Raw genomic sequence first — 26,218 nt, 5'->3', positions numbered from 1 at the left:
ATGCCTACACTTCGACCTAATATCTCTTACACAAAAAATACAACTTTGGAATATTGGGCTCAGTTTGTTTTTGTTTAACTTTTACATCTAATATAATTCAAATGGAAATGTTATTTCTTGTTAAGGGCCAGATTCTGTCACCCTAGTTCATGTTGAGTACTACCTTATTCTGTGAGGAGTCCCATTGAAATCAATGCGAGTAATTGAGGACTTAAGGTACTGTTCAACATGAACAAGGCTGGCCAACGCCGGCCATTAGCCTTTGAACACTGTTGCTTTCTTTCGACTGACAATAGATACTTACTTGGCTCAGCCTAGCATAGCATCTGCACTCCTGAGAATCTATAATATATTTATCTTAACAACCTACCTGTGTGGTAGGGAAGAGCTATTATCCCCATTTTACAGATGGGGAAATGAGGCACAGAGAGAGAGTGACCTCCCCAAGCACACAGAAGGAATCTGGGGCAGAGCAGAGAACTGAACCCAGGTTCCTTAGCTCCAGATTAGCACTGGTGTCACCAGGTTATTCTGCCTCTCGTTTAGGGCTAGATTGTGTCACAGAGTCACAGGCTACAATAAAAAACTAGCCCATTGCTGTGCTGCCTGAGGCATATCTAAGGGAAGGAGTCTCTAAGGGAATCTCTAAGGGAAGGGGTATCTCTCTGGCTCCAAGGGGTAGTAATTTGCTGCTAGCCATCACCGCATGGATAGTAGCAGGAGCAAACTCCTGGGCACTCTGGCTGAAGGTCTGGGGAGGAAATGGAGGAACATAAGGGCTGTGGGTCTTATTCCCAATTATCCCCCTGCACAGGTGTGCCGCCCAAGCTATAATCAGGCCTTTAGGGTGAAAGTCACCAATGTGTAGTGTTGTATTAATTTAGATGGAATACAGGGGCCCAAAAGGTCAAAGGTGTGAACATAACTCAGTCCCTGTCCAACATTAAATCGTGTTAAACAAGGTTCAGGGTTTGTTTATACAGAGACATCAGCCTGCTGACAGAACAAGGAGCAATGGTCTCAAGTTGCAGTGTGGGGCATCTAGGTTGGATATTAGGAAACACTATTTCACTAGGAGGGTGGTGAAGCACTGGAATGGGTTACCTAGGGAGGTGGTGGAATCCCTTTCCTTAGCGGTTTTTAAGGCCCAGCTTGACAAAGCACTGTCTGGGATGATTTAGTAGGTGTTGGTCCTGCTTTGAGCTGGGGGTTGGACTAGATGACCTCCTGAGGTCTCTTCCAACCCTAATCTTCTATGCTTCCATGATTAGTACCATGGCAAATGCACCATTAAAAATCCTTTTAACCTTTTATTAAAGATACAGGAAAGAAGGAAAACAGAGTATTTGAAAAGTAAGGCATTAAATAAGGCTTTTGTTTTAACAACATCCCTTGTTCTCTTTCGCTTTAGCTAGGGAGAGTTTTTAGAAGGAAAACACCCCTCTTGTTTGACTGTCTTTTAGATGGTATTAAAGATGATAAAGATGGGAAAAAAGTGAAGAATTAATAGAGATGTGTTGCTGCTGTTAAAGTCTGATCTTGTTTCTTAGAAGACAAAACAAATGCACACACAAAGGTGGGAGAGAAAAGAACAGTAAAAATAGAAATGCAGCTTCTGTCTCGGGCACTGAGTTTCACTTGCAGCCTTACCGCTGGAGAAACACAGGCACCGCACAGTCTCCCAAAAATTGGCAAACTTGTACCAGCACTGGGCTGCTTATGGTATTGCTTTTAACTGCATCTTTCTGGTCACAGGCTTACAGCACTGTTGCAAAATATCCAGTCTTGGCTAGCTAAGACAGACTCTTATTAGACAGAAGGAAAAAGGACAGGGATAGCAAAGAGAAGAAATAAGGTGGGGAAAGAAAAGGACACATGGAGGGGAGAAAGGGAAGAATAGACTAAGTCTCACATCCCAGGTGGTATTTGGAATTTAGCTGGTGCCAGTGGAAGTGGTGGTGTGATCTGGGTCCCTCTCTCTGGCATGGTCAAGATATCTCTCGGGATTAGGACAGAGAAGCTCTGGCATCCCAGGAGATGGTGGGGGTGGCAGCCATGATGGTGAAGGTCTTTCCAGTTGCCAATTTTGATCACAAGTCTTTAAGGCTCTCTTTAAGGCTCCCAAAAGGGAGTGATGGGAGGAAGACTCCATCCCTTCATATTTTGTCCGCCACTTGATTGATTTGATTTTCTGGTCCTCTACTCTTCTTGCTTACCAGTCATAATCTTAACACAGTCCTTGAATTGTATCAGTAGGTCTTTTTGTTTGTACTAATTCAGTATTTCTGTCTTGCTTTTGCACCTTTCCCCATCAATGTTTGTTCTGGATTGCATGACATTCCATGAAATTTCACTCACTTCTCAAGTTGAGCTCACAATTAGGGTAAATTTGTAGACCCATTTATCCCAGCACTAGAGAGCCAGCACTAGCCTATGCACCACATAAGCCCTATTTTGAGAACTTGAGTGTGTCTTAAATGCTGCATGGATCTTGTGAACAGGGGTGACTTTACCTTTAAGAATAAAAACTGAAAGACTTCTTCAGGGTGGAGAAAAGTAGAAGGATTACAGTTACTGGGGGAGTACTGATTTTATCAAATACAATCATTTTTAATGTTGACAACATTTTATTGATTGTTTCCATTCACTACTATGACATAGGAACCAGTTATGTTGGTACTTTGATATCTGATCAACCCTGTTTACATAACCAATCCATTTTTATCAGCACAGGCTGGTGTTGCCAGGGTTTAAGTAGGATTAAGGAGAGAAATGTTCATTCCATGCATAATGATTCTACAGAAACACAGTGTGTTGGACAGGTCTTTGAAGCTTCACGCTTCAAAAAAGTGCTTGAGAGGAGTGGAAATATACAGACTCTGTTGTGAAAAATGTGAGTCACAACAGCCATTATCGCATTAAAAAAACCTGCATTTCAGTTCTTTGATTCAGTCATTGATGATTTTCCTTTTTAAGTTGTGTGCTTTCACACTATATTTAGAAACATCTGTTCTGACCCAGGCTATTTGTAGAAATGTTTGTAATTCATAGATTGGAAGAAATTAGACATGATAAAGACCCGTTAAATCATTTGGGCCATTTCCTTAATATGTCTGAGTTTGAAGAATAACTATGTTAAATATATACTTTGAAACGTAGCAGGTTTGATAAGTGTAGTGTAAGAATGAAAAACATTTTAAAGCTTTTTCCATCACGAAAATGATGGTAAATAGAAATCTTGATAAGAGATTATAGAAGGAGTAGCAGTAACTGCTATAATTAAGATTGCATAACCATTTCCATTCTAACACATTAATTTTGGTCACTTAGAACTTTCTGAAACTTCAATCTTTTGGATTGAAATATTTAAGGCTTGATCTATGTTTGCAGGTTTGTTGTTTTTGTTTTTTTTTTTAAAGAAAGTTTGAGCAAAAATGGTTCAGCCATTTTTGAGCATAAAGAGAATGTAGAATGCCCTTTCCCATTCCCTTACTCACTAGGAGTTGCAGATGTCAGTAAGGTATGAAAATAGCCCTCATTAGGGAGAAGTGTCTTAGAGTTTTCTGGTGAAAATTAATTTTGATGTGACAGTAACCCACACACCTCCTGCATGTGGTGTTCTGTCCCTCCTAGTGGCACTGAGACCACTTAGAGAGAGAGATTAATGAGTTTGCTCTACAGCTTTAGCTAATAGCCAGTTGGCTTTTAGCTCATACAGTAGAGGCTCATACACTAAGATCCAGAAGCCCCAAGTTCAGTCCCGCCAGCCAACCACTGGGATCTGTTGGCATTACAAGTGAGGGCTTGTCCAGGATCTGAAGCTTGAGACATGCTTCCTCAGCTAGGGGAAGTATGTAACCCACACACATCCTGGGTGTGGTGTTCTGTCCCATCTAGTGGCACTGAGATCACTTAGAGAGAGAGAGAGAGAGATATTAATGAGTTTGCTCTGCAGCCTTAGCTAACAGCCAGTTGGCTTTTAGCTCATGCAGTAGAGGCTCATGCTCTAAGCTCCAGAGGTCCCAGGTTCAATCCCACCTGCTGATGACCAGGGTCCGTTGGCGTTACATGACCACCTTATGACCCATTGAAAGTTGCACGATACGCTTACACAGTAAATGATCCACCAACTCATGCTACATTTGTAAAGTGTACAGCTAAGGAAGGCTGCGCTACACATACATAGGCAGCTAGCTCAGCTCTGTCTGCAAAATGCAGTCAAGGTGTATAAAAGCTGATGCAGGGTCAGCAGGAAGCCTTGCCTCATCACTGCATGTCTTGAAAGTGTGCATGGGCTGAGCAAAGGAGCTCCTTTACAGCTCTGGGGATCACAGGGGTAGTATATAATCATTTCCCTTCTCCTCTGAGCACAAGTTTGGTTTCATGTTAGAATCGGGCCACTGGGCCTGATTCTCCAATGCATTGTGCCAGGAGCTTGATTCTCCCCTCACACCAATCTTGTGCTAGTATAACTTCAACATAGTTGCTCCTATCTTCATCAAAGAAGAATTAAGCTTCTTGTGTAGTAATTTTCGTCTGTGCAACCTGAGTGTAAAAGCTATTACCTGTGCACATGAGTGGGGAATGCTGATTTGGTGGCATTCTACAGTTACTTTTGCACATCTGTGCATGTGCAAGTCAAGAGAATCCGGCCCACTTAGACTAAATGCTAAATTTGCCCCTCTTAGTTCCTGGCTCCACAAGCCCATGATTTTCAGATGTTTAATTGCGATTGCAGCTGGCATTTGGAGGTTTCCCCAATGAAAATGCTAGGCAGGAAATGGATGGTCAGAATTTGCTGCCTGACTGTATTGTGTCACGTTTCATGGTTCTCTGCATTGCTTCTCAGAATCTTTTAATCTACTCTGGTGATAAACCAAGCCAAAGAAAAGAACATTCTATATTGTATCTCTTGGTTGGTTGGTTTGTTTGATTATGTTTTGTCTCAGTAACAGCACTGCAGTTCCCGCACCTGATGGGCTCCGAGATGCCTACTCCTGACATAGTTAGTTCAGGGAACGATTGCTCTTCTCTCTGTTGTGCATAGATGCTTGAGATCGATTTGGATACTGGTACACAAAAACATGTTTACAGAATCACCCTGTTCCAGCAAACTCCTGACCTAAGAAACCACCCCGAAATAGTTCCCAAATGTACTGGCTATAGTGCTCCACCTGTATTAAGAGACCACCACTGTTAACCAACCATTTTTTGTCATTCCCTTCAGTGGTCACATAAGACATGTTTCACAGTATAAGGACAACAAGAGGATTAGCTGGCCCATGTCTCTGGTGTTATTTATGGGACTGAAAATGCCATTTGTTTGCAGTTGTGGTGTTGAGTCAGAGAACAATGAGAGTGTAAGAAAACTCATTTCTGGTTTGCTGAAAGGCTTTTGTAACTTCCTGTTTTTTCATGACAATGGCGATATAAGGAGGGGAGCAAGTTGGGGAATTTAAGGGAAGATATAACTGAAGAAGAGTGTACAGATTATCTGAACTCAAGTCAGTATACTAATTCATCTGAACCCTAGCTGTTCAGATCGGCAGCAATGTGAAGTATGATATACAGGATAATGCAAGTCATTCCCCTATGATATGTCATGATCAATGACAATCTAATGAATTCATCTTGAAAAAGTCAGAACAGGAAAAACAATAGCTATTTCAAAGACTACTTTCCTCAAATAAATTGAGTCAATAAATATGCTCTTTGTCATACAGGATCCAGTTAAGGGTTTGTTTGCTAACAAAAAATGCTGTCATCACAGAACTTAATAGAAGCAGACTATCAGGACGTATCCGGTATAAGTAAACAAATAATATTTGAAAGCAGAGAAAAATAATAGGTAGCTAAACAAAACAGGTGTCCAGCATAAGCAGGCCAAAGCAATAGTGTACCACACCTCAAAACCTGAGTTGATTTTGTTTGTCACTGAGTTAGATTTTAATTTAGTAAGTATGGTCTTGCTGCTGTGGGTTAAAAAGCCTCTTCATTTCTCATGTAATATGTGTTTTATTGATACATATTAGAGAATGAAGATTACTCTTGCTGGCAAAACATTTCTCAGCCCACCCTCGTGTAGGGGACCAGCTCAAGGCCTCTGTGCTGTTTAAGTCCCACAGAAGACTTCAAAATAAGGCTTCAATGGGACTTAAACAGTGCATAGATATTGTGCAGGCTCTTGACATAGGGATGAATTCACCCCAGATTTTTTAGTAATAATGTATTTTTACATTAATTTTAACAGCTATCAGTGTGTCCTTTAGGGAAGATCTGTAAGTCCATTATTCCTCTGGTATGGTTTTGCATTTGCATTTTATTCCTGTAAGTTAATATAGATGCAAGAATTACCAGTTCCAGTCACCTATTTTCCATTCTGGCAGGAGTTGGGAATTTTGATGAGGAAGCATACTCAGGCCAAGATATATAATCTTGGGTGCCAAAAGTTAGACTTTTAAATCAATCTGTATTTAGATAACTAAATAGTAGTGGGCTGATTTTGAGAGGTGCTGAATTGGAAGTGTTGATTGCTCAGCATGTGTGAAAATCAGACCACTTTTATTAAGGTGTCCAAATATGCATTTAGGTGACTAACTTTATGCCTAACTGAACATTTGTTCCTCCACTTTTCTAGGGTAGGTTTCAGAGTAACAGCCGTGTTAGTCTGTATTCGCAAAAAGAAAAGGAGTACTTGTGGCACCTTAGAGACTAACCAATTTATTTGAGCATGAGCTTTCGTGAGCTACAGCTCACTTCATCTGTAGCTCACGAAAGCTCATGCTCAAATAAATTGGTTAGTCTCTAAGGTGCCACAAGTACTCCTTTTCTTTTTTCTAGGGTAGTGGGATGTAAAGCAGGAGAAAACTTGTAGCTGTTCAGGGCACTGATATGAATGTGGAAGATGCCTCTTCCTGAACCTGCAAGAAAATAAGTGATGTAAGAAAATATTACAGACACTTACGGTGGAGATTTTCAAATGTCCTTAAGTGACTCAAGATTCTTTAAATCCCAATGACTTTCAATGAGACTTAAGTGCTAAGTACATAAAGCACTTTTGAAAGTGGGATTTAGGTGCTTTTCAAAAGTCTACCCTCAATCTATAAAAGCTATTCAGATTTGATCACTCAGACAACTCCTCATTTGAATTATTTTTTCAATTAGTTTTATTTTCCCTAGTGTTTTATTGGACACATACAATTGGGCAAAAGGTTACCTGATTGTTGCTAACTCATGCATTGTTCTGTTTGCTGGCTTGCCAATTCTCTAGTCACTTACCTTGATCCCTTTTGTTTTAGCTGTTTCCCCTACTTGGAGTAACGACCAGTACAGAAGAAGCAGGATGAAAAGATGGCCGACTTCTTGTTACCACCAGGTTCTAATAGCTTCCACCGGTTCACACCTGAATCCTTGGCTGCTATTGAGAAGCGAATTGCAGAGAAACTTGCAAGGAATGCCAAGCAGGAATACAGAGATCAGCCAGATGATGAAGAAAAGCCTCAGCCACAGTTTGACTTACAAGCTTGCAAAAAGTTGCCTGATATCTATGGGACTCTTCCTCCAGAGCTCATTGGGGAACCACTGGAGGATCTTGACCCTTACTACAGTGACCACAAGGTTAGAGCCTTCAGAAGCATGTGTTGTTTTACATTTGCTTTCTAAGATGGGAGATATTTTATGCGGGGACTCTGGTTTTGTCTTTCCTTGCTCAGTAAAAATGGTTTCTTCTGGTTTAAGGATTGGAGAGCTAATGAGGGCAGAACTTCCTCCGGAGCACTAAACAGAGGGGCATAGTGGAATAAAAGCTTAGCTCAAGTAACATTGCATATGAATATACAGTGTTATGTGAGAAGAGAACATTAAATGAGTTAAATGAAATTGTGGGTTCCATCTACTGTACTTTCCTCTCTTTGCATGAATTTCATGCAAGGACCAAGGTCCTGTGCATTATTAAGCCTAACTTAAGCCCTTCTTGTTAAGGGTTTATGTGGTTCCTTGGGCCTTTTGCTGGCCTTCTGCACAGGAGGGACTATCACCTACATAGCGTAAGAGGTATATATGCAAACCATTCTTGAAAAGTGAAATTCATTTTTCTGCAGAGGGACAGCAAAAGCCCAGGCACCATTTCAGCCTCATTTAAAGTGTCAAAATAGGACTTATGGTGGGATTTAACTGGTGCAGTGTGCTGGCCCTCTGCACCAGGGTGGATTTCATTCTGGAGTGAATATCACCTGGTGAGAATCGTGTGGGCTGGACCAGAGCCACTACAGTACAAGCAGCTCCCTCAAAAGGCTGTTGACTGCATGACTGCGTAACTTGCTTTCCTGTACTTCAAACATGTTATAACATGGATGAGAAAATAACACCCACAAACGAGCATTCTGAGAACTTTCAATTTTTTGATGTATTCCTCTAGACTGTATGTTTAAATCTGTACATGAAATTACTATATGTTTCCTTGATGTAATCACTGGCATTTTTGTTCCTACGTTGTAAAAACTTAAATAGAAAAAGTAACAAAAGTTAAATAGACACAGAAGTAGATTATTTACTTGAGATGCCTGGAATCAGTCTATAATAATCTGTGGCTATTTAAATACAGCGTGCCCAGGCAGAAGCAACAGGACATTGCTGTAGTATTTTAGTCTTGAAAGCCAGATTCTTGATGGGTAAGTTCCAAAATTGCTTAAAGCTCACATTTGAACTGCCCTGATCTTGCTGCCTCCACATGCAGGTCAGTCTCTCTGTGCGCAGTTAGGGCATTTATTGGCTGCCTAGCTGTTTTCAGTCCCCTGCTCTGCTGGCAGCATGAAGGAAGAGCAGCGTAAGAGGTTCCGCACTAATTTTCTGCCATCTGAGGATCCCTTTTGCTTGGGGTGACCTTGGGGTGAACCTTTTAGTCCCATCCTCATTGGCTATGGGGTCAGACAGTGCTGGCAGTGGGGTGCTCATTCTATGTGAGAATTTGGCCAGGAATGAAACAAGGAATTAGTGGAGGGTATTATGCATGAACAGGCTCCTGTATGCAGATGACATACCAATTAGTGCATCCTCAAATGGAAGATCTAGAAGAAATGTTTTTAATAAAGTAAATACTAATGGAAACTGTGTGATCATGGGAGACTTTAACTTCCCAGATATAGACTGGAGGATGAGTGCTAGTAATAATAATAGGGCTCAGATTTTCCTAGATGCGATAGCTGATGGATTCCTTCAACAAGTAGTTGCTGAACCGACTAGAGGGGATGCCATTTTAGATCTGGTCTTGGCGAGTAATGAGGATCTCATAGAGGAAATGGTTGTAGGGGATAATCTTGGCTCAAGTGATCATGAGCTAATTCAGTTCAAACTGAATGGAAGGATTAACAAAAATAAATCTGCAACTAGGGTTTTTGATTTCAAAAGGGCTGACTTTCAAAAATTAAGGAAATTAGTTAGGGAAGTGGATTGGACTGAAGAATTTATGGGTTTAAAGGTAGAGGAGGCCTGGGATTATTTTAAATTAAAGCTGCAGAAGCTATCGGAAGCCTGCATCCCAAGAAAGGGGAAAAAATTCATAGGCAGGAGTTGTAGACCAAGCTGGATGAGCAAGCATCTTAGAGAGGTAATTAAGAAAAAGCAGAAAGCATATAGGGAGTGGAAGAAGGGAGGGATCAGTAAGGAAAGCTACCTTATTGAGGTCAGAATATGTAGGGATAAAGTGAGACAGGCTAAAGGTCAAGTAGAGTTGGACCTTGCAAAGGGAATTAAAACCAATAGTAAAAGGTTCTATAGTCATATAAATAGGAAAAAAACAAAGAAAGAAGAAGTGGGACCGCTAAAAACTGAGGATGGAGTGGAGGTCAAGGATAATCTAGGCATGGCCCAATATCTAAACAAATACTTTGCCTCAGTCTTTAATAAGACTAAAGAGGATCTTAGGGATAATGGTAGCATGATAAATGGGAATGAGGATATGGAGGTAGACATCACCATATCTGAGGTAGAAGCGAAACTCAAACAGCTTAATGGGGCTAAATCGGGGGGCCCAGATAATCTTCATCCAAGAATATTAAAAGAATTGGCACAAGAAATTGCAAGCCCATTAGCAAGAATTTTTAATGAATCTGTAAATTCAGGGGTTGTACCGTATGATTGGAGAATTGCTAACATAGTTCCTATTTTTAAGAAAGGGAAAAAAAGTGATCCAAGTAATTATAGGCCTGTTAGTTTGACATCTGTAGTATGCAAGGTCTTGGAAAAAATTTTGAAGGAGAAGGTAGTTAAGGACATTGAAGTCAATGGTAAATGGGACAAAATACAACATGGTTTTACAAAAGGTAGATCGTGCCAAACCAACCTGATTTCCTTCTTTGAGAGAGTAACAGATTTTTTAGATAAAGGAAACGCAGTGGATCTAATTTATTTAGATTTTAGTAAGGCGTTTGATACTGTGCCACATGGGGAATTATTAGTTAAATTGGATAAGATGGGCATCAATAGGAAAATTGAAAGGTGGATAGGGAATTGGTTAAAGGGGAGACTACAACGGGTCCTACTGAAAGGTGAACTGTCAAGTTGGAGGGAGGTTACCAGTGGAGTTCCTCAAGGATCAGTTTTGGGACCAATCTTATTTAATCTTTTTATTACTGACCTGGGCACAAAAAGTGGGAGTGTGCTAATAAAGTTTGCAGATGATACAAAGCTGGGAGGTATTGCTAATTTAGAGAAGGACAGGGATACCCTACAGGAGGATCTGGATGACCTTGTAAACTGGAGTAATAGGAATAGGATGAAATTTAATAGTGAGAAGTGTAAGGTCATGCATTTAGGGATTAATAACAAGAATTTTAGTTATAAGCTAGGGACGCATCAACTAGAAGTAACGGAGGAGGAAAAGGACCTTGGAGTATTGGTTGATCATAGGTTGACTATGAGCTGCCAATGTGATATGGCTGTGAAAAAAGCTAATGTCGTCTTGGGATGCATCAGGAGAGGTATTTCCAGTAGGGATAAGGAGGTTTTAGTACCGTTATATAAGGCACTGGTGAGACCTCACCTGGAATACTGTGTGCAGTTCTGGTCTCCCATGTTTAAGAAGGATGAATTCAAACTGGAACAGGTACAGAGAAGGGCTACTAGGATGATCCGAGGAATGGAAAACTTGTCTTATGAAAGGAGACTCAGGGAGCTTGGCTTGTTTAGCCTAACTAAAAGAAGGTTGAGGGGAGATATGATTGCTCTCTATAAATATATCAGAGGGATAAATACCAGAGAGGGAGAGGAATTATTTAAACTCAATACCAATGTGGACACAAGAACAAATGGATATAAACTGGCCACTAGGAAATTTAGATTAGAAATTAGACGAAGGTTTCTAACCATCAGAGGAGTGAAGTTTTGGAATAGCCTTCCGAGGGAAGTAGTGGGGGCAAAAGATCTATCTTGCTTTAAGATTAAACTCGATAAGTTTATGGAGGAGATGGTATGATGGGATAACATGGTTTTGGTAATTAAATATTCATGGTAAATAGGCCCAATGGCCTGTGATGGGTTTTTAGATGGGGTAAGATCCAAGTTACCCGGGAAAGAATTTTCTGTAGTATCTGGCTGATGAATCTTGCCCATATGCTCAGGGTTTAGCTGATCGCCATATTTGGGGTCGGGAAGGAATTTTCCTCCAGGGCAGATTGGAAGGCCCTGGAGGTTTTTCGCCTTCCTCTGTAGCATGGGGCACGGGTCACTTGCTGGAGGATTCTCTGCTCCTTGAGGACTTCAAACTACAATTTGAGGACTTCAATAGCACAGATATAGGTGTGAGGTCTTTTTTAGGAGTGGTGGGTGAAATTCTGTGGCCTGCATTGTGCAGGAGGTCAGACTAGATGATCATAATGGTCCCTTCTGACCTAAATATCTATGAATCTATGAAAATATTAAACCAGTGGTATGACTAGCTAAAATGGCATCTGATGAAAATGAGCATGACTAAGATTGAGGTCATGTGGGCAGTGGAGATGCCACAGGGAAACTAGATATAGAGATTAATGGAGTCAGACTAAACCAGCTTGACCAGTTCAAGTACTTCTGTGCATGGGAAGATGGCAAGTTTGGTCAGATATAGTTCAGATTGGAGAGCACTGGAAGAGTTTGAATGTGATACAATTGAGATTGGGGAGTGCTGGAAGAGCATAGAATAACATCACAGGGGTTGTGAATGACAAGCATATGCCACTGAGACTAAAATCCCAACTGTACAGAACAGTGGTGCACCCCACAATGCTGTATAGTGCAGAAGCATGGGTGACAAAAGAGATAGTAACTTTGATGCTTAGAGGTGTTTGAGATGAGATGTCTTTGCCCATTAGAGGAGTTTCACAAAGACAGAATTCGAAATGCAAGTATTAGGATGGAAATCAAAGTTGTGATGTGGCTGACAAAATCCAAGAAATGCAACTCTATGGATTTGGACACATGCGGAGGATGAATGAAGACCTGGTGAAAATAGCATGGGAAGAGAGGGTGATAGGAAAGAAACTCAGAGGAAAGGTGAGGAAGCAATGGATGGGCTGTATCAAAGAAGATGGAAAGCAGGAAGTCCTTAGTGCTAATGATGACTTGACCCCAGCTGATGAGATAAGAGGAAGAAGATAATTATTATGCAAGAGCATATCCATCCTAGTTCAGACAGATCAATTTGTCTTTGTCATAACCATACAGCTAAGGGTAGCCTAGAATTCCTCCTTACCTGTAAGGGGTTAAGAAGATCAAATTGGGACCTGACCCAAAGGGCCAATGGGGAGAGAAGATACTTTCAAATCTTGGGGGCGGGGGGGAGAGGGGAAGGCTTTATTGGTGTGTTCTCTGGGGAAAGCAGAGAAGCATCAGGTCAAAAAACTCCTTCTCCTATAAACCATCCTGTACAAGTCTCTGATATTACAAAAAGAGTAAGTAAATAAGGCAAGGCGCATTAGATTACCTTTTGTTTTCAACTTGTGAATTTTCCCTTTGCTAGAGGGAGGTTTATCCAAGTTTTTTGTAACTTTAAGGTTTTGCCTAGATGGGAATCCTCTGTGTTTTGAATCTGATTACCCTGTAAAGTATTTTCCATCCTGATTTTACAGAGATGATTCTTTTACCTTTTCTTTAATTAAAATTCTTCTTTTAAGAACCTGACTGATTTTTCATTGTTCTTAAGATCCAAGGGTTTGGGTGTGTGTTCACCTGTACCAATTGGTGAGGATATTATTCTCAAGCCTTCCTCAGGAAAGGGGGTGTAGGGCTTGGGGGAATATTTTGGGGGAATAGGACTCCAAGTGGTCCTTTCCCTGGTTCTTTGTCTAAATCACTTGGCGGTGGCAGCATACTGTTCAAGGACAAGGCGGAATTTGTGCCTTGGGAAAGTTTTTAACCTAAGCTGGTAAAAATAAGCTTGGGGGCCTTTCATGCGGGACCCCACATCTGTACCCCAGAGTTCAGAGTGGGGAAGGAACCATGACAGTCTTCATTAAGACGACACCCTGAACTATCCTGGAGCTTGTGAGTTTGTTGGGTTGATGTGGCTCTCGAGAGCAGGCCATGCTATAGGATGGGATCCTCATGGCCTGGTCCTGCAAGGTGCTGAGCATCCTAACTCGCCATAACAAGGTCATCAGTTACCACACACTTCAGAATAAATGCAGTGTCTCAAACACCACCGTGGGTGACACAGGGTTTCAGAGGAATCTGCATAGGACAGGAAGGAATTTTCAGCTCAGAGGGAGGTGAAGAGGGAAGTTTGGGGCATTTTTCCTGAGGTGGGCAAAGACTCTGCATTTGGAAAGGTCTTTTGGGGAACTGTTCATTGCGTGAATGGAAATTCGCAACTGGAAGGATCTGGGAAGGGAATTAAGGGCACTGAGATGGGAGGGAATCTGCAGTTGGGAACTGAGTGAGAGGGCCCTGATGTATAAATGCAAACACTAAATGTTCTCATTTAATTTTCCATTTTGTTTTTCAGACATTTATAGTACTGAACAAAGGGAAGACAATCTTTCGATTTAGTGCCACTCCTGCCTTGTATATACTTAGTCCTTTCCATCCAGTCAGAAGAGCAGCAATTAAAATTTTGGTACATTCATATCCTTTCAGGTGACTTCCCACCTTCTGATGTTATCTGATACAAGCGGATGTGGGTATGAAATTATTTGGTTTTATCAAGCTGTTTGACAGCTGCATATTTGATTTCATTTACTACAGACATAACTAGAAATGTGTTAGATTTTTCCTAAATAAGATGCGTAAAATGGCTTTTATGGGAAATACAGAGCTAAACCCTACTTGTCTTACTCATGCAAACAGCCCCATTGACTTAGATGAGACTGCTTGTGTGAATGAAGTTGAGCAAGGTTTGGCCCAGAGTTAGTAAGAGAGGGCACCTTTGGGAGTCAGTGCAGGAGATTTGCTGTGATACATCAGGGGAAGCTAACCAGGATAAATTCCATCTGTCCCCTTCCCCAGTCAGAAGCAAACTTCACACATGTGATAATTCTCTGCTGAGATGCATGCATAGCTCCTTCAGCACTGTTCCATCCTCATGGGCTGTCCTTGTGGTTGAGTGAATACAAAACTGTGTGGGGCTAACACTACTGCTGGCACTAGACATCCCACAGTAGGTGACGAGAAGGCAGGATCATTGTCTCCTCCCCAAATCTATATTGGCCAGCAAATCGTGGAAAGAAAGGCACAATGCACTTTCAGAAGGAAAGCTGGGTGCTGTTGCTGGGGATGGTGTGATTGCACCCTTACATGTCCCAATGCAGAGTAATCCTTAAAAGGTACGAGCCTGCACTCAGACCCAAAAACGTCTTTAGGTCCTTCCCCATAACCTCCTACTCATTTCACTGATGACAGGATACGGAATTTAGAACCTCACCCACACAGTGATTCAGAATTCGTAGAATGCAACTTAAATGAGGTGAGCTGCTGTAGCCCTGAGGAAGGAGACAAGCATACATCTGAATTCTTGCAAGTTAAATAATCTAAACAAAGAAAATTGTTCTGCAGTGTTAATGCTGAACAATTTACCAAGGGTCATGTTGGATTCTCCATCACTGACAATTTTTAAATTAAGATTGGATGTTTTTTTTAAAAGATCTGCTCTGGGAATTATTTGGGGCAAGTTCTATGGCTTGTGTTATACAGGAAGTCAGACTAGATTATCACAATGTTCCCTTCTGGTCTTGGAATCTATGAAAATGATTATTTAAAAAATTAAACACTTACACTCAATAGTCCAAGACCTGGCTTGTTAAAAATGTACATCACGGGCCAGATCTTCAGATGGTGTAAATTAGTGTAGCTCAGTTAAAGTCAAGGGTCTATTCCCATCTGAGGCCCTGGCCCAATATCTGTCTATGTAACTGAACAAATACACTATTATGTCTTATCAAAAAACAACAATGTAATGCTTGAGTATTCATTTATGACAATAGTTACAAAAATATTTTATCTGACACTTTAAAAGTTAAAGATCTGGATAGTATAATATTTTAAAAGTATGGGCCCAGATCCTTTTCTCATTTAAGTCCATCAGAGTTTTTTCCATAAACATCATTAGCGATAGCACTTGGATCCAAAGTTTGAAGCTTTCTGAGACACAAATGGGATATTTAATCTCTGAGTGAAATTCGCCCTTGTGCAGAGAGCCAGCACAAAGTCTCAGAGTAGTAGCCGTGTTAGTCTGTATTTGAAAAAAGAAAAGGAGTACTTGTGGCACCTTAGAGACGAACAAATTTATTTGAGCATAAGCTTTCGTGAGCTACAGCTCACTTCATCGGATGCATTCAGCGGAAAATACAGTGGGGAGATTTATATACTGAGAGAACATGAAACAATGGGTGTTACCATACACACTGTAACCAGAGTGATCACTTAAGGTGAGCTATTACCCGCAGGAGAGCCGGTGTGGGGTGGTGGAACCTTTTGTAGTGATAATCAAGATGGGCCATTTCCAGCAGTTGACAAGAACATCTGAGGAACAGTGGGAGGTGGGGGTGGGGGATAAACATGGGGAAATAGTTTTACTTTGTGTAATGACCCATCCACTCCCAGGCTCTATTCAAGCCTAAGTTAATTGTATCCAGTTTGCAAATTAATTCCAATTCAGCAGTCTCTCATTGGAGTCTGTTTCTGAAGTTTTTTTGTTGAAGTATTGCCACTTTTAGGTCTGTAATCGAGTGACCAGAGAGATTGAAGTGTTCTCCAACTGGTTTTTGAATGTTATAATTCTTGACGTCTGATTTGTGTCCATTTATTCTTTTATGTAGAGACTGTCCAGTTTGACCAATGTACATGGCAGAGGGGCATTGCTGGCACATGGTGGCATATATCACATTGGTAGATGTGCAGGTGAACGAGCCTCTGATGGTGTGGCTGATGTGATTAGGCCCTGGGATGGTGTCCCCGGTGAATAGATATGTGGACAGAGTTGGCAATGGGCTTTGTTGCAAGGATAGGTTCCTGGGTTAGTGGTTCTGTTGTGTGGTGTGTGGTTGCTGGTGAGTATTTGCTTCAGGTTTGGGGGCTGTCTGTAAGCAAGGACTGGCCTGTCTCCCAAGATCTGTGAGATGATGCATCGTCCTTCAGGATAGGTTGTAGATCCTTGAAGATGTGTTGGAGAGGTTTCATTTGGGGGCTGAAGGTGATGGCTAGTGGCGTTCTGTTATTTTCTTTGTTGGGCCTGTCCTGTAGTAGGTGATTTCTGGGTACTCTTCTGGCTCTGTCAATCTGTTTCTTCACTTCAGCAGGTGGGTATTGTAGTTGTAAGAATGTTTGATAGAGATCTTGTAGGTGTTTGTCTCTGTCTGAGGGATTGGAGCAAATGCGGTTGTGTCATAGAGCTTGGCTGTAGACAATGGATCGTGTGGTGTGGTCTGGATGAAAACTGGAGGCATGTAGGTAGGAATAGCGGTCAGTAGGTTTCCGGTATAGGGTGGTGTTTCTGTAACCATCACTTATTAGCACCGTAGTTTCCAGGAAGTGGATCTCTTGTGTGGACTGGTCCAGGCTGAGGTTGATGGTGGGATGGAAATTGTTGAAATCATGGTGGAATTCCTCAAGGGCTTCTTTTCCATGGGTCCAGATGATGAAGGTGTCATCAGTGTAGCTCAAGTAGAGTAGGGGCATTAGAGGACGAGAGCTGAGGAAGTGTTGTTCTAAGTCAGCCATAAAAATGTTGGCATACTGTGGGGCTATGCAGATACCCATAGCAGTGCCGCTGATTTGAAGGTATACATTGTCTCCAAATGTGAAATAGTTATGGGTGAGGACAAAGTTCAGCCACCAGGTTTGCCGTGACATTATCGGGGATACTGTTCCTGATGGCTTTAGTCCATCTTTGTGTGGAATGTTAGTGTAGAGGGCTTCTACATCCATAGTGGCCAGGATGGTGTTTTCAAGATCACCGATGGATTGTAGTTTCCTCAGGAAGTCAGTGGTGTCTCGAAGGTAGCTGGGAGTGCTGGTAGCGTAGGGCCTGAGGAGGGAGTCTACATAGCCAGACAATCCTGCTGTCAGGGTGCCAATGCCTGAGATGATGGGGCGTCCAGGATTTCCAGGTTTATGGATCTTGGTTAGCAGATAGAATACCCCAGGTCGGAGTTCCAGGGGTGTGTCAGTGTGGATTTGTTTTTGTGTTTTTTCAGGGAGTTTTTTGAGCAAATGCTGTAGTTTCTTTTGGTAACTCTCAGTGGGATCAGAGGGTAATGGCTTGTAGAAAGTGGTGTTGGAGAGCTGCCTAGCAGCCTCTTGTTCATATTCCGACCTATTCATGATGACAACAGCACCTCCTTTGTCAGCCTTTTTGATTATGATGTCGAAGTTGTTTCTGAGGCTGTGGATGGCATTGTGTTCTGCACGGCTGAGGTTATGGGGCAAGTGATGCTGCTTTTCCACAATTTCAGCCCGTGCACGTCGGCGGAAGCATTCTGTGTAGAAGTCCAGTCTGTTGTTTCGACCTTCAGGAGGAGTCCACCCAGAATCCTTCTTTTTGTAGTCTTGGTAGGAAGCTCTCTGTGGGTTAGTATGTTGTTCAGAGGTGTGTTGGAAATATTCCTTGAGTCGGAGGTGTCGAAAATATTCTTTGAAAATAGGATTCTAGGTCACCACAGAACTGTATCATGTTCGTGGGGGTGGAGGGGCAGAAGGAGAGGCCCCGAGATAGGACAGATTCTTCTGCTGGGCTAAGAGTATAGTTGGATAGATTAACAATATTGCTGGGTGGGTTAAGGGAACCACTGTTGTGGCCCCTTGTGGCATGTAGAAGTTTAGATAGTTTAGTGTCCTTTTTCTTTTGTAGAGAAGCAAAGTGTGTGTTGTAAATGGCTTGTCTAGTTTTTGTAAAGTCCAGCCACGAGGAAGTTTGTGTGGAAGGTTGGTTTTTTAAGAGAGTATCCAGTTTTGAGAGCTCATTCTTAATCTTTCCCTGTTTACTGTAGAGGATGTTGATCAGGTGGTTCCTCAGTTTCTTCGAGAGCGTGTGGCGCAAGCTGTCAGCATCGTCTGTGTGGTATGTAGATTGTAATGGATTTTTTACCTTCAGTCCTTTTGGTATGATGTCCATCTGTTTGCATTTGGAAAGGAAGATGATGTCTGTCTGTATCTGCTCGAGTTTTTTCATGAAGTTGATAGATTTCCACTCCATACGGCTAAATTCAGTGCCTTGCATAATGACAGGTTTCAGAGTAGCAGCCATGTTAGTCTTTATTCGCAAAAAGAAAAGGAGTACTTGTGGCACCTTAGAGACAAACAAATTTATTTGAGCATAAGCTTTCGTGAACTACAGCTCACTTCTTCGGATGCATTCAGTGGAAAATACAGATCTTGGGAAACAGGCCAGTCCTTGCTTACAGACAGCCCCCAAACCTGAAGCAAATACTCACCAGCAACCACACACCACACAACAGAACCACTAACCCAGGAACCTATCCTTGCAACAAAGCCCGTTGCCAACTCTGTCCACATATCTATTCACCGGGGACACCATCCCAGGGCCTAATCACATCAGCCACACCATCAGAGGCTCGTTCACCTGCACATCTACCAATGTGATATATGCCATCATGTGCCAGCAATGCCCCTCTGCCATGTACATTGGTCAAACTGGACAGTCTCTACATAAAAGAATAAATGGACACAAATCAGACGTCAAGAATTATAACATTCAAAAACCAGTTGGAGAACACTTCAATCTCTCTGGTCACTCGATTACAGACCTAAAAGTGGCAATACTTCAACAAAAAAACTTCAGAAACAGACTCCAATGAGAGACTGCTAAATTGGAATTAATTTGCAAACTGGATACAATTAACTTAGGCTTGAATAGAGCCTGGGAGTGGATGGGTCATTACACAAAGTAAAACTATTTCCCCATGTTTATCCCCCCACCCCACCCCACACTGTTCCTCAGATGTTCTTGTCAACTGCTGGAAATGGCCCACCTTGATTATCACTACAAAAGGTTTTTTTTACCCCCCTCTCGCCTGCTGGTAATCGCTCACCTTAAGTGATCACTCTGGTTACAGTGTGTATGGTAACACCCATTGTTTCATGTTCTCTCAGTATATAAATCTCCCCACTGTATTTTCCGCTGAATGCATCCGATGAAGTGAGCTGAAGCTCACGAAAGCATATGCTCAAATAAATTTGTTAGTCTCTAAGGTGCCACAAGTACTCCTTTTCTTTTAGCACAAAGTCTGTGCACCACATCGGTCTCACTTAAGCCCTCAGGCAGTGTATAGGCCTTGTGCTGGCATGGTTAGCCCAGGTGAAATTCACCCAGACAAACATAATTCATTTCAGTCAATTTGAAAGTAAATGGGACTGGATGACATGCACACCTCACTCTCCACCTGAACTGGATCCTCTACTCGATTCCACCATAACTTCATTTGTATTCCAAATAACACAACTCCCACTCTTCAGTCATTTCTGATCATGTTTCCTGTGTCTTATGAAGAAGAGACCTTGAAGGAGACATGGTTCTTTCTTTTGTCCAAATGGCTCTGATTGTGCCATATGGTGGATCAGGAGAGTCATGTGACTGTGTGTACATCATGGGAAACATAGTTCAGCCTGGGAGTTTGGCCCATAAGAGACACTGGGGACATGAGCCACTCAAACAACAACTCCCATGAGGCACACCTATGTGGTAAAAGATTACTCTATTTTGTTTATATGAACATCTATTATCAGTACCACTGCCTTCTTTTTGCTTTATCAGCTTCTCCCAAGGTCACACAAAGGTTCCAGTATTGATAGCCACACTGAGAACTCAGAGAATCCACACATAGCTAAAATGACTAGGTGATATTTTAGTATGAGCCCATTACGTAGGAGCAGTGACCATAGCGACAAAAGAGTAATAATAGACATTAAGGGGATATCACAGAATTATTGATTTATTATCAAATTCAGCAAATTCCCTTTAAATGGATACATCATCCAGTGGAAGAAATAGTTCATGCTCTTAAGTCTATGTTGCTCTCAGAGAAAATATCTGTGAAGGTTCAGATGACAATAGTTCAACTTAAAAATGAACAGATAATACCATCCAAGACATTTCCAAGGTTACTAAGAACCTTGGGGTTGTGCAGAGACATTTCATTATGACTCAAGATTCACCTAAGAACAGTTCAACACTTGCTGCTGGAAGCTGGGGCACAGCTCTGTTCACTGTTACATTAGTGCAACTTCGCTGAAGTCAGTCAAGATCAATGGAATTGCACTGGTCTGAGAGAAGAATTTGGTAACTACAATCTGTTAACAGAAAGAATAAATGCACAACTCTCAGTTATAGGTCTGGGGGCCCATTCTGCACTCACACACAACCATGCAACCCCAAGTGAAACCAATAGAGATTGTGTATGTATTGCAGAGGGCAGAAATATGTCCCCGGTCAGAAGCTGCCTGAAGTGGTGGTGACTCAAATGATGATAATGCAGGTAGAGCCAGTCTCAGTACCTTCAAGAGTCAAAGCAGTGAGAGCTTGGGGTGTGCACTTCAGAGACATGTTAGAACAAGAAATATGGTCAGATCAGGAGCATAATTTTTTGGGAGTGAAATGCTATAAAGCTAACAACATTTTAGTTCCAGAAACACTTCAGTTACACCTTACTAACAGCTGTCTCAAATAGCAACAAGCAGAAGGAGGGAAGGAAGAGATCGAGTCTCACTAGGATGGTAGTAGAGTTCCTACATTAGGCAGCACATCGTTTTCAGTCGATAAACACTATTTACATCAAGAGAACTCTAAATACAAAGGGCAACTGGATAAACAGGAAGTCAATATTCCAAGCTGAATGGAGCCTCAACTGGCAAGTACTCAAGCAGATAATATCACAGACATGAACTCAGGAATTGGATCTATTGCCTTGCATGAAAATATTAAGCTGTCTTTTTTCCTGAAGAGTGTTAGCAAATGGGTGCACTGTCACAAAAGTGTCTGAAGCAACTTGTTTAGTAGATACCATCTCTCCATTTCCAATTATTGAACATATAGTGCAAGTGGAAGAGAATGGCACAGGAGGCAGAAGAAAGAATACTCTTCCAAACAGGATGAGGAGCCCAAGGTTCTTGGATGAAACAGATTTATCTACAGCTCCTCCTCTGGGATTTCCATAGAGAGAGGACCTAATTTTTCAGGGACCTATACAGCCTTGCTAGTCCAATTTATCTTTGACAATCTGGCTATTTTGAAAGATGTTCTACTAGGAAAAGAATGCATAGGATTTGATAACACTTTGTTAATTGAAGTAATTTGCATTATTACTGTGTTTTAGGCATGTTTTTTTTAATCTTCTCATCCATTTAATGCGTTCAGATTCAAATCCATTATTTGATGCGGCCATATTCTTGAGAACATCAGGCTTATGTACATTCTCAAAAGGCAGGAATATATTTCAAATGCCATTTGGAAGAAGAGGTTGTCTTTGGGGTGAGGTGGGCCTACTCCAGGGGCCTTTCTTCCCATATCAAGATTAGTCTGCAAGGAGATGGATATGTCTTCTTCTCTTCCTCCTTCTATAAGAGTGGTGTTTGTGAGGAAGGACCCGCTTCCACTTCCAATCTCGTGGCACTGAGGCTAGATCATACCTTGAAGGGAGACAAGTCTGGCCACACTCCTAAATGGGGGACACCAAAGTCACCTCTAATGTGTGTTGGAGAGATAAAGGGCCATTTATGCTTTTATATGATATATCAGTTCCCATCTCCTATCATGATAGAAGATATTGTGGCAGTGCATTTTGTCCCATTAGGACAGGCAGGAGAGGCGCACATAAATGGAACACCTGATCACTTTTCTTGCTGGTACCAGCTTTCTCCCAGATTGTACCAACCTCCTGTCACTACTCTTGTTGGAAGTCAGTAATGTTAGAGATTATTGCCCTCTGGAGTAGACTGTTTCCACTGTCACAAGCTCAAGACTGAATCTTGTTAGTCCTCATCCATGGGCAGCTGTATTTTTATGAGGAAATTCTGCATTAAGGCAGGGGGACAGGAAAAATGTCTCTGGCAGATATATAAGGCCATTTGAATCTGTTCAGCAATTTGGAATGTTGTAATAGGTCCCAAGAGAAGATGGATTCGTGGGAAGAGGATAGTTCAAAGGGGCACAATAAATTCAGTTCTCTAAAAACACCATGCACCTGTATTCTTATTTTGGGGTTCTAGCTTACTAGTATGATACCAGTGGAACTCTCATGGATCATAGGACTTTGACCCTGGAGGGAAGTGGTAATGGGTTAGAACACAAGCTACATCCCCTAGTGTCCATAGTGCACCATCCCTCGGTGGGTATAAATTCCAGTATTGCAGATAACTTCGTGATTGCTGTAGCTTCTGGTTACTCTAGCTCCTCAGATCTACTGTATCCTTTTCAATACTTACCCCTTCCTTTCAGTTCAGTGAGTTGCTTGAAATTGTTAGGCCCTTGCCATGGCATGTGTGTTGATGGTTCTGGCACTTGGTCTAGGGAATCTCATCACTTCGGCACTCAGCTGCAATGGCCTTGGTTCCCATTCTTGGTGATTGGTGCCTTCCTTTGATAGTTTCTCCAGGTGATTTCAAATCGATATATTCAGAGAGAGAGATTGGTTTGAGTTTTGGGTTCTGCCCATGACAGTAAAAGGGTGGGGAAGGTGAGAAGTGAAGTTTGAGTTCAGATCCAAAGCTCAAGGACTGAGAAGATTGGCCTGGCGTTTTTGTTTGGGGCAATCAGTAGTTCTAACTTGCCAAAGAATAGTGGGGACTAGTGCAAAATGGCAGTCCAACAAAATTTGGATTAATAATAAAAAAAAGTTCTTAGACACTCTAATTTGTATGCCTAAAGCTTAGGTATCTGTTCTTCATCCATGTTTAAGGCACTTAAATAAAAACAGCCTAGTCTTCAAAGATGCTGAGCACTTGACTTCAGTGCAAGTTGATCATGCTTAGCGCTTTTGAAGATTAGGCTGCTTTCCTTAAGGAGCCAAAATATGGATATAGATGCCTAACTTTATGCATCCAAGTTTGAAAAAGTTGGTGTAAATTCCATAAGGTGGTGAACTGTTTTAGCTCATCCCATCAGAGTCTCTAATCCCTGTGATGTGCACACCAGTAGGCTATCAAGTACCTTAAACAGATCTCTCTACTATATTGTGCATGTCTCTTTCTAGATATTTCTGTTGGTGTTTCTTGGGAGAGACCAGGAGAGACAGGTGAAATATGAGTCAACCAGACAATTTTTCAAACTTGGAGATCTTTCCGAGTATTACACCCTGGGATCTTTCACTGGGGACAAGCACTTCTCAACACTTTTTGTGATTCTGAAAGTGTAAAAACATCTTCTGGAATGAGTAAATTCTAGGAGTCAGAGTAAATAGCAATTGTCGGGCTAGCAGATGGATACTTAACAACAGATGGTGTCACTGATCTGAATAGGCCTGATCTTTTCTAATTCTCAAAACTAAGCAGGTTTGGGCCTGGTTAGTAACTGATGGTTAACTGCATGGGAGGATACCTTGTGTTCTAGGGTTGTTGCTTCTTTATATTAGCAATGTCTCTCTCTAAAACATTCTTTGTTTATTAAAGGATATGGAGGAAATTGGGCAGAACTATATTTAGAGCTGGAATGTGGATTGAGAATTCTTGACTATTTAACACTGAAATCATAGAAATGTAGGGTTGGAAGGGACCTTGAGAGGTCATCAAATCTAGCCCCTTACACTGAGGCAGACCCAGTAAATCTACACCATTCCTACCAGCTGTCTGTCTAACCTGTTCTTAAAAACTTCCAATGACGGGAACGCCTTTGGAAGCCTGTTCCACTTAACTACCATTATAGCTGGAAAGTTTTCCCTAATATCTAAACTAAATCTCACTTGCCGCAAATTGAGCCCATTACTACTTGTTGTACCTTTAGTGGACATGGAGAAGTACTGATCTCTGTCCTCTTTATAGCAGCCCTTAACATATTTGAAAACTTATCAGGTGCCCCCTGGGTGGTCTTTTCTCAAGACCAAACATGCCCAGATTTTTAATCTTTCCTCATAGGTCAGGTTTTCTAAACCTTTTTTTTTTTTTTTTGCTTTTCTCTGGACTCCCTCCAGTTTGTCCACATCTTTCCTAAAGTGTGACACCCAGAAATGGACACAGTACTCCAGCTGAGACCTCATCAGTGCTGAGTAGAACAGGACAGTTACCTCCCATGTCTTACGTATAATAATTCTGTTAACGCACCCCAGTTTTGCAGCTTTTTCACAACAGCATCATATTGATGGTTCTTATTCAATCTGTGATCTACTAAAACCCCAGATTGTTTTCAGCAGTGCTACCACCTAGGTCCTAACCAATTTTGACATTGTGCATTTGATTTTTCCTTCCTACTTGCAAAGCACTACACTTACCTTCGCTAAATTTCCTCTTTTTGATTTCAGACCAATTCTCCAATTTGTCAGTGTTTGTTCTGAATTTTAATCCTGTCCTCCAAACTGCTTGCAACCCCTCCCAGGTTGTTGTCATCTGCAAATTTTCAGTGTTAGTATTGTGAATAATTTATGAAGACATGGTCATCTTAACTGTTTTCCTGGGGAATGTATCTTTACTTCAAGCACCAGCCAACAATAAGTCTGACTAAGGGGCTGGTTCTGCATGAACATATACTTGGCTTCTGTTTTATGTACCTTCACACAAGCTAATTTTAAGGGACTTGAGTGGAAGCCAGCAAACTTCTGTTGAATTTGGCCTTTTGATATCAAGAGTTGTGTCCTACTGTCTGTTTTAGTGAGTGTTTGTCTGTGATATGCCTTTGACCCAGTGGAAGCAGGATCAGCCCGTAAGACCAGGTTTTCAAGAGAGTTCAGCACCCAGCAGCTCCGATTTGGGCACCTGAATGGAGTGGCCAGATTTTCAGATGTGCTGAGCATGCAGCTCAAACCTCAGTGGAAGCTGCTGAATGCTGAGTACTTTTGAAATTCTTGCCACTTCAGTCTGGAACTGAAGTGGAAGTAGAGCTCTTTTGAAAACCTGGTCTCAGTTGCGAGGGCTGAACACACTTGAAACTCTGGCCTTATTACAGTGCCTAGGTCACGTACAGATTGATCTTCAAGTTAAAATAAAAACTGGTATAAAATCAAATATTTTAACAATATTTTATATATGAATATTTATTTTTTTAATGAATAGGACAAAAATCTCACTGTCAATAAAGTGAAATGCCACCTAAGCACCTCCCTTGTCCATGTGGAATTTCTCAGTTTGTAGGTTGTACTGGCCTTCAAGCTGCTTTGTGCTGCTAAAGTGGGGCCCTGAATGTGATGACCCCCCCCCTCAAGGGGTTAAATTATTTTCATTGGTCCCAAGAGCATTGCACTATGTAACATTTTAAAGCAGAAGCTAATCCAAGACCCTTATGAACAGCCCTGCTTTTGCCTTTCCCTACAAACCCTCCTCCTCCTACACAATTCAGTTATTACTTGCTTGTTTGTGTAACTACCTATGCACAAAAATCTCCAATATTCCGTGAGAGGTTTCTTTCAATCTTGTCTTTGATAATGTCCATCGTAACTCCTTTCCCTTGTGTAGCATTGGAAAAAGGAAATTCTTAATGGATGTTCTCACATACGTCAGCTTTGGTTATCATAGATTAAAGAAGTAACTTTAAAGGAAAAAGTTAATGTTGAAATAGCCTGTGTCCAGTAAATCTGAGGAGATGTTATGGTGGTTG

General features: G+C 41.6%; 1 protein-coding gene across 3 annotated transcripts in view; it reads left to right on the top strand.

The window, feature by feature from the left end:
• The first annotated feature begins 7,350 nt into the window (after positions 1–7,350).
• Positions 7,351–26,218, top strand: part of LOC140907820 (sodium channel protein type 5 subunit alpha) — a 268,854-nt gene continuing 249,986 nt past the window's right edge. For all 3 annotated transcript variants that reach the window (XM_073334664.2, XM_073334662.2, XM_073334665.2), the window contains exons 1-2: positions 7,351–7,617; positions 13,976–14,094. In XM_073334664.2, the coding sequence (XP_073190765.2) occupies positions 7,351–7,617; positions 13,976–14,094 (386 nt within the window). The remainder of the gene's footprint in view (positions 7,618–13,975; positions 14,095–26,218) is intronic.

The sequence above is a fragment of the Lepidochelys kempii genome, chromosome 2, assembly GCF_965140285.1.
Source record: "Lepidochelys kempii isolate rLepKem1 chromosome 2, rLepKem1.hap1, whole genome shotgun sequence".
NCBI lineage: Eukaryota > Metazoa > Chordata > Testudines > Cheloniidae > Lepidochelys > Lepidochelys kempii.
The sequence above is the reverse complement of the archived record's forward strand: the minus strand, read 5'-3'. Positions and strand labels throughout refer to the sequence as shown.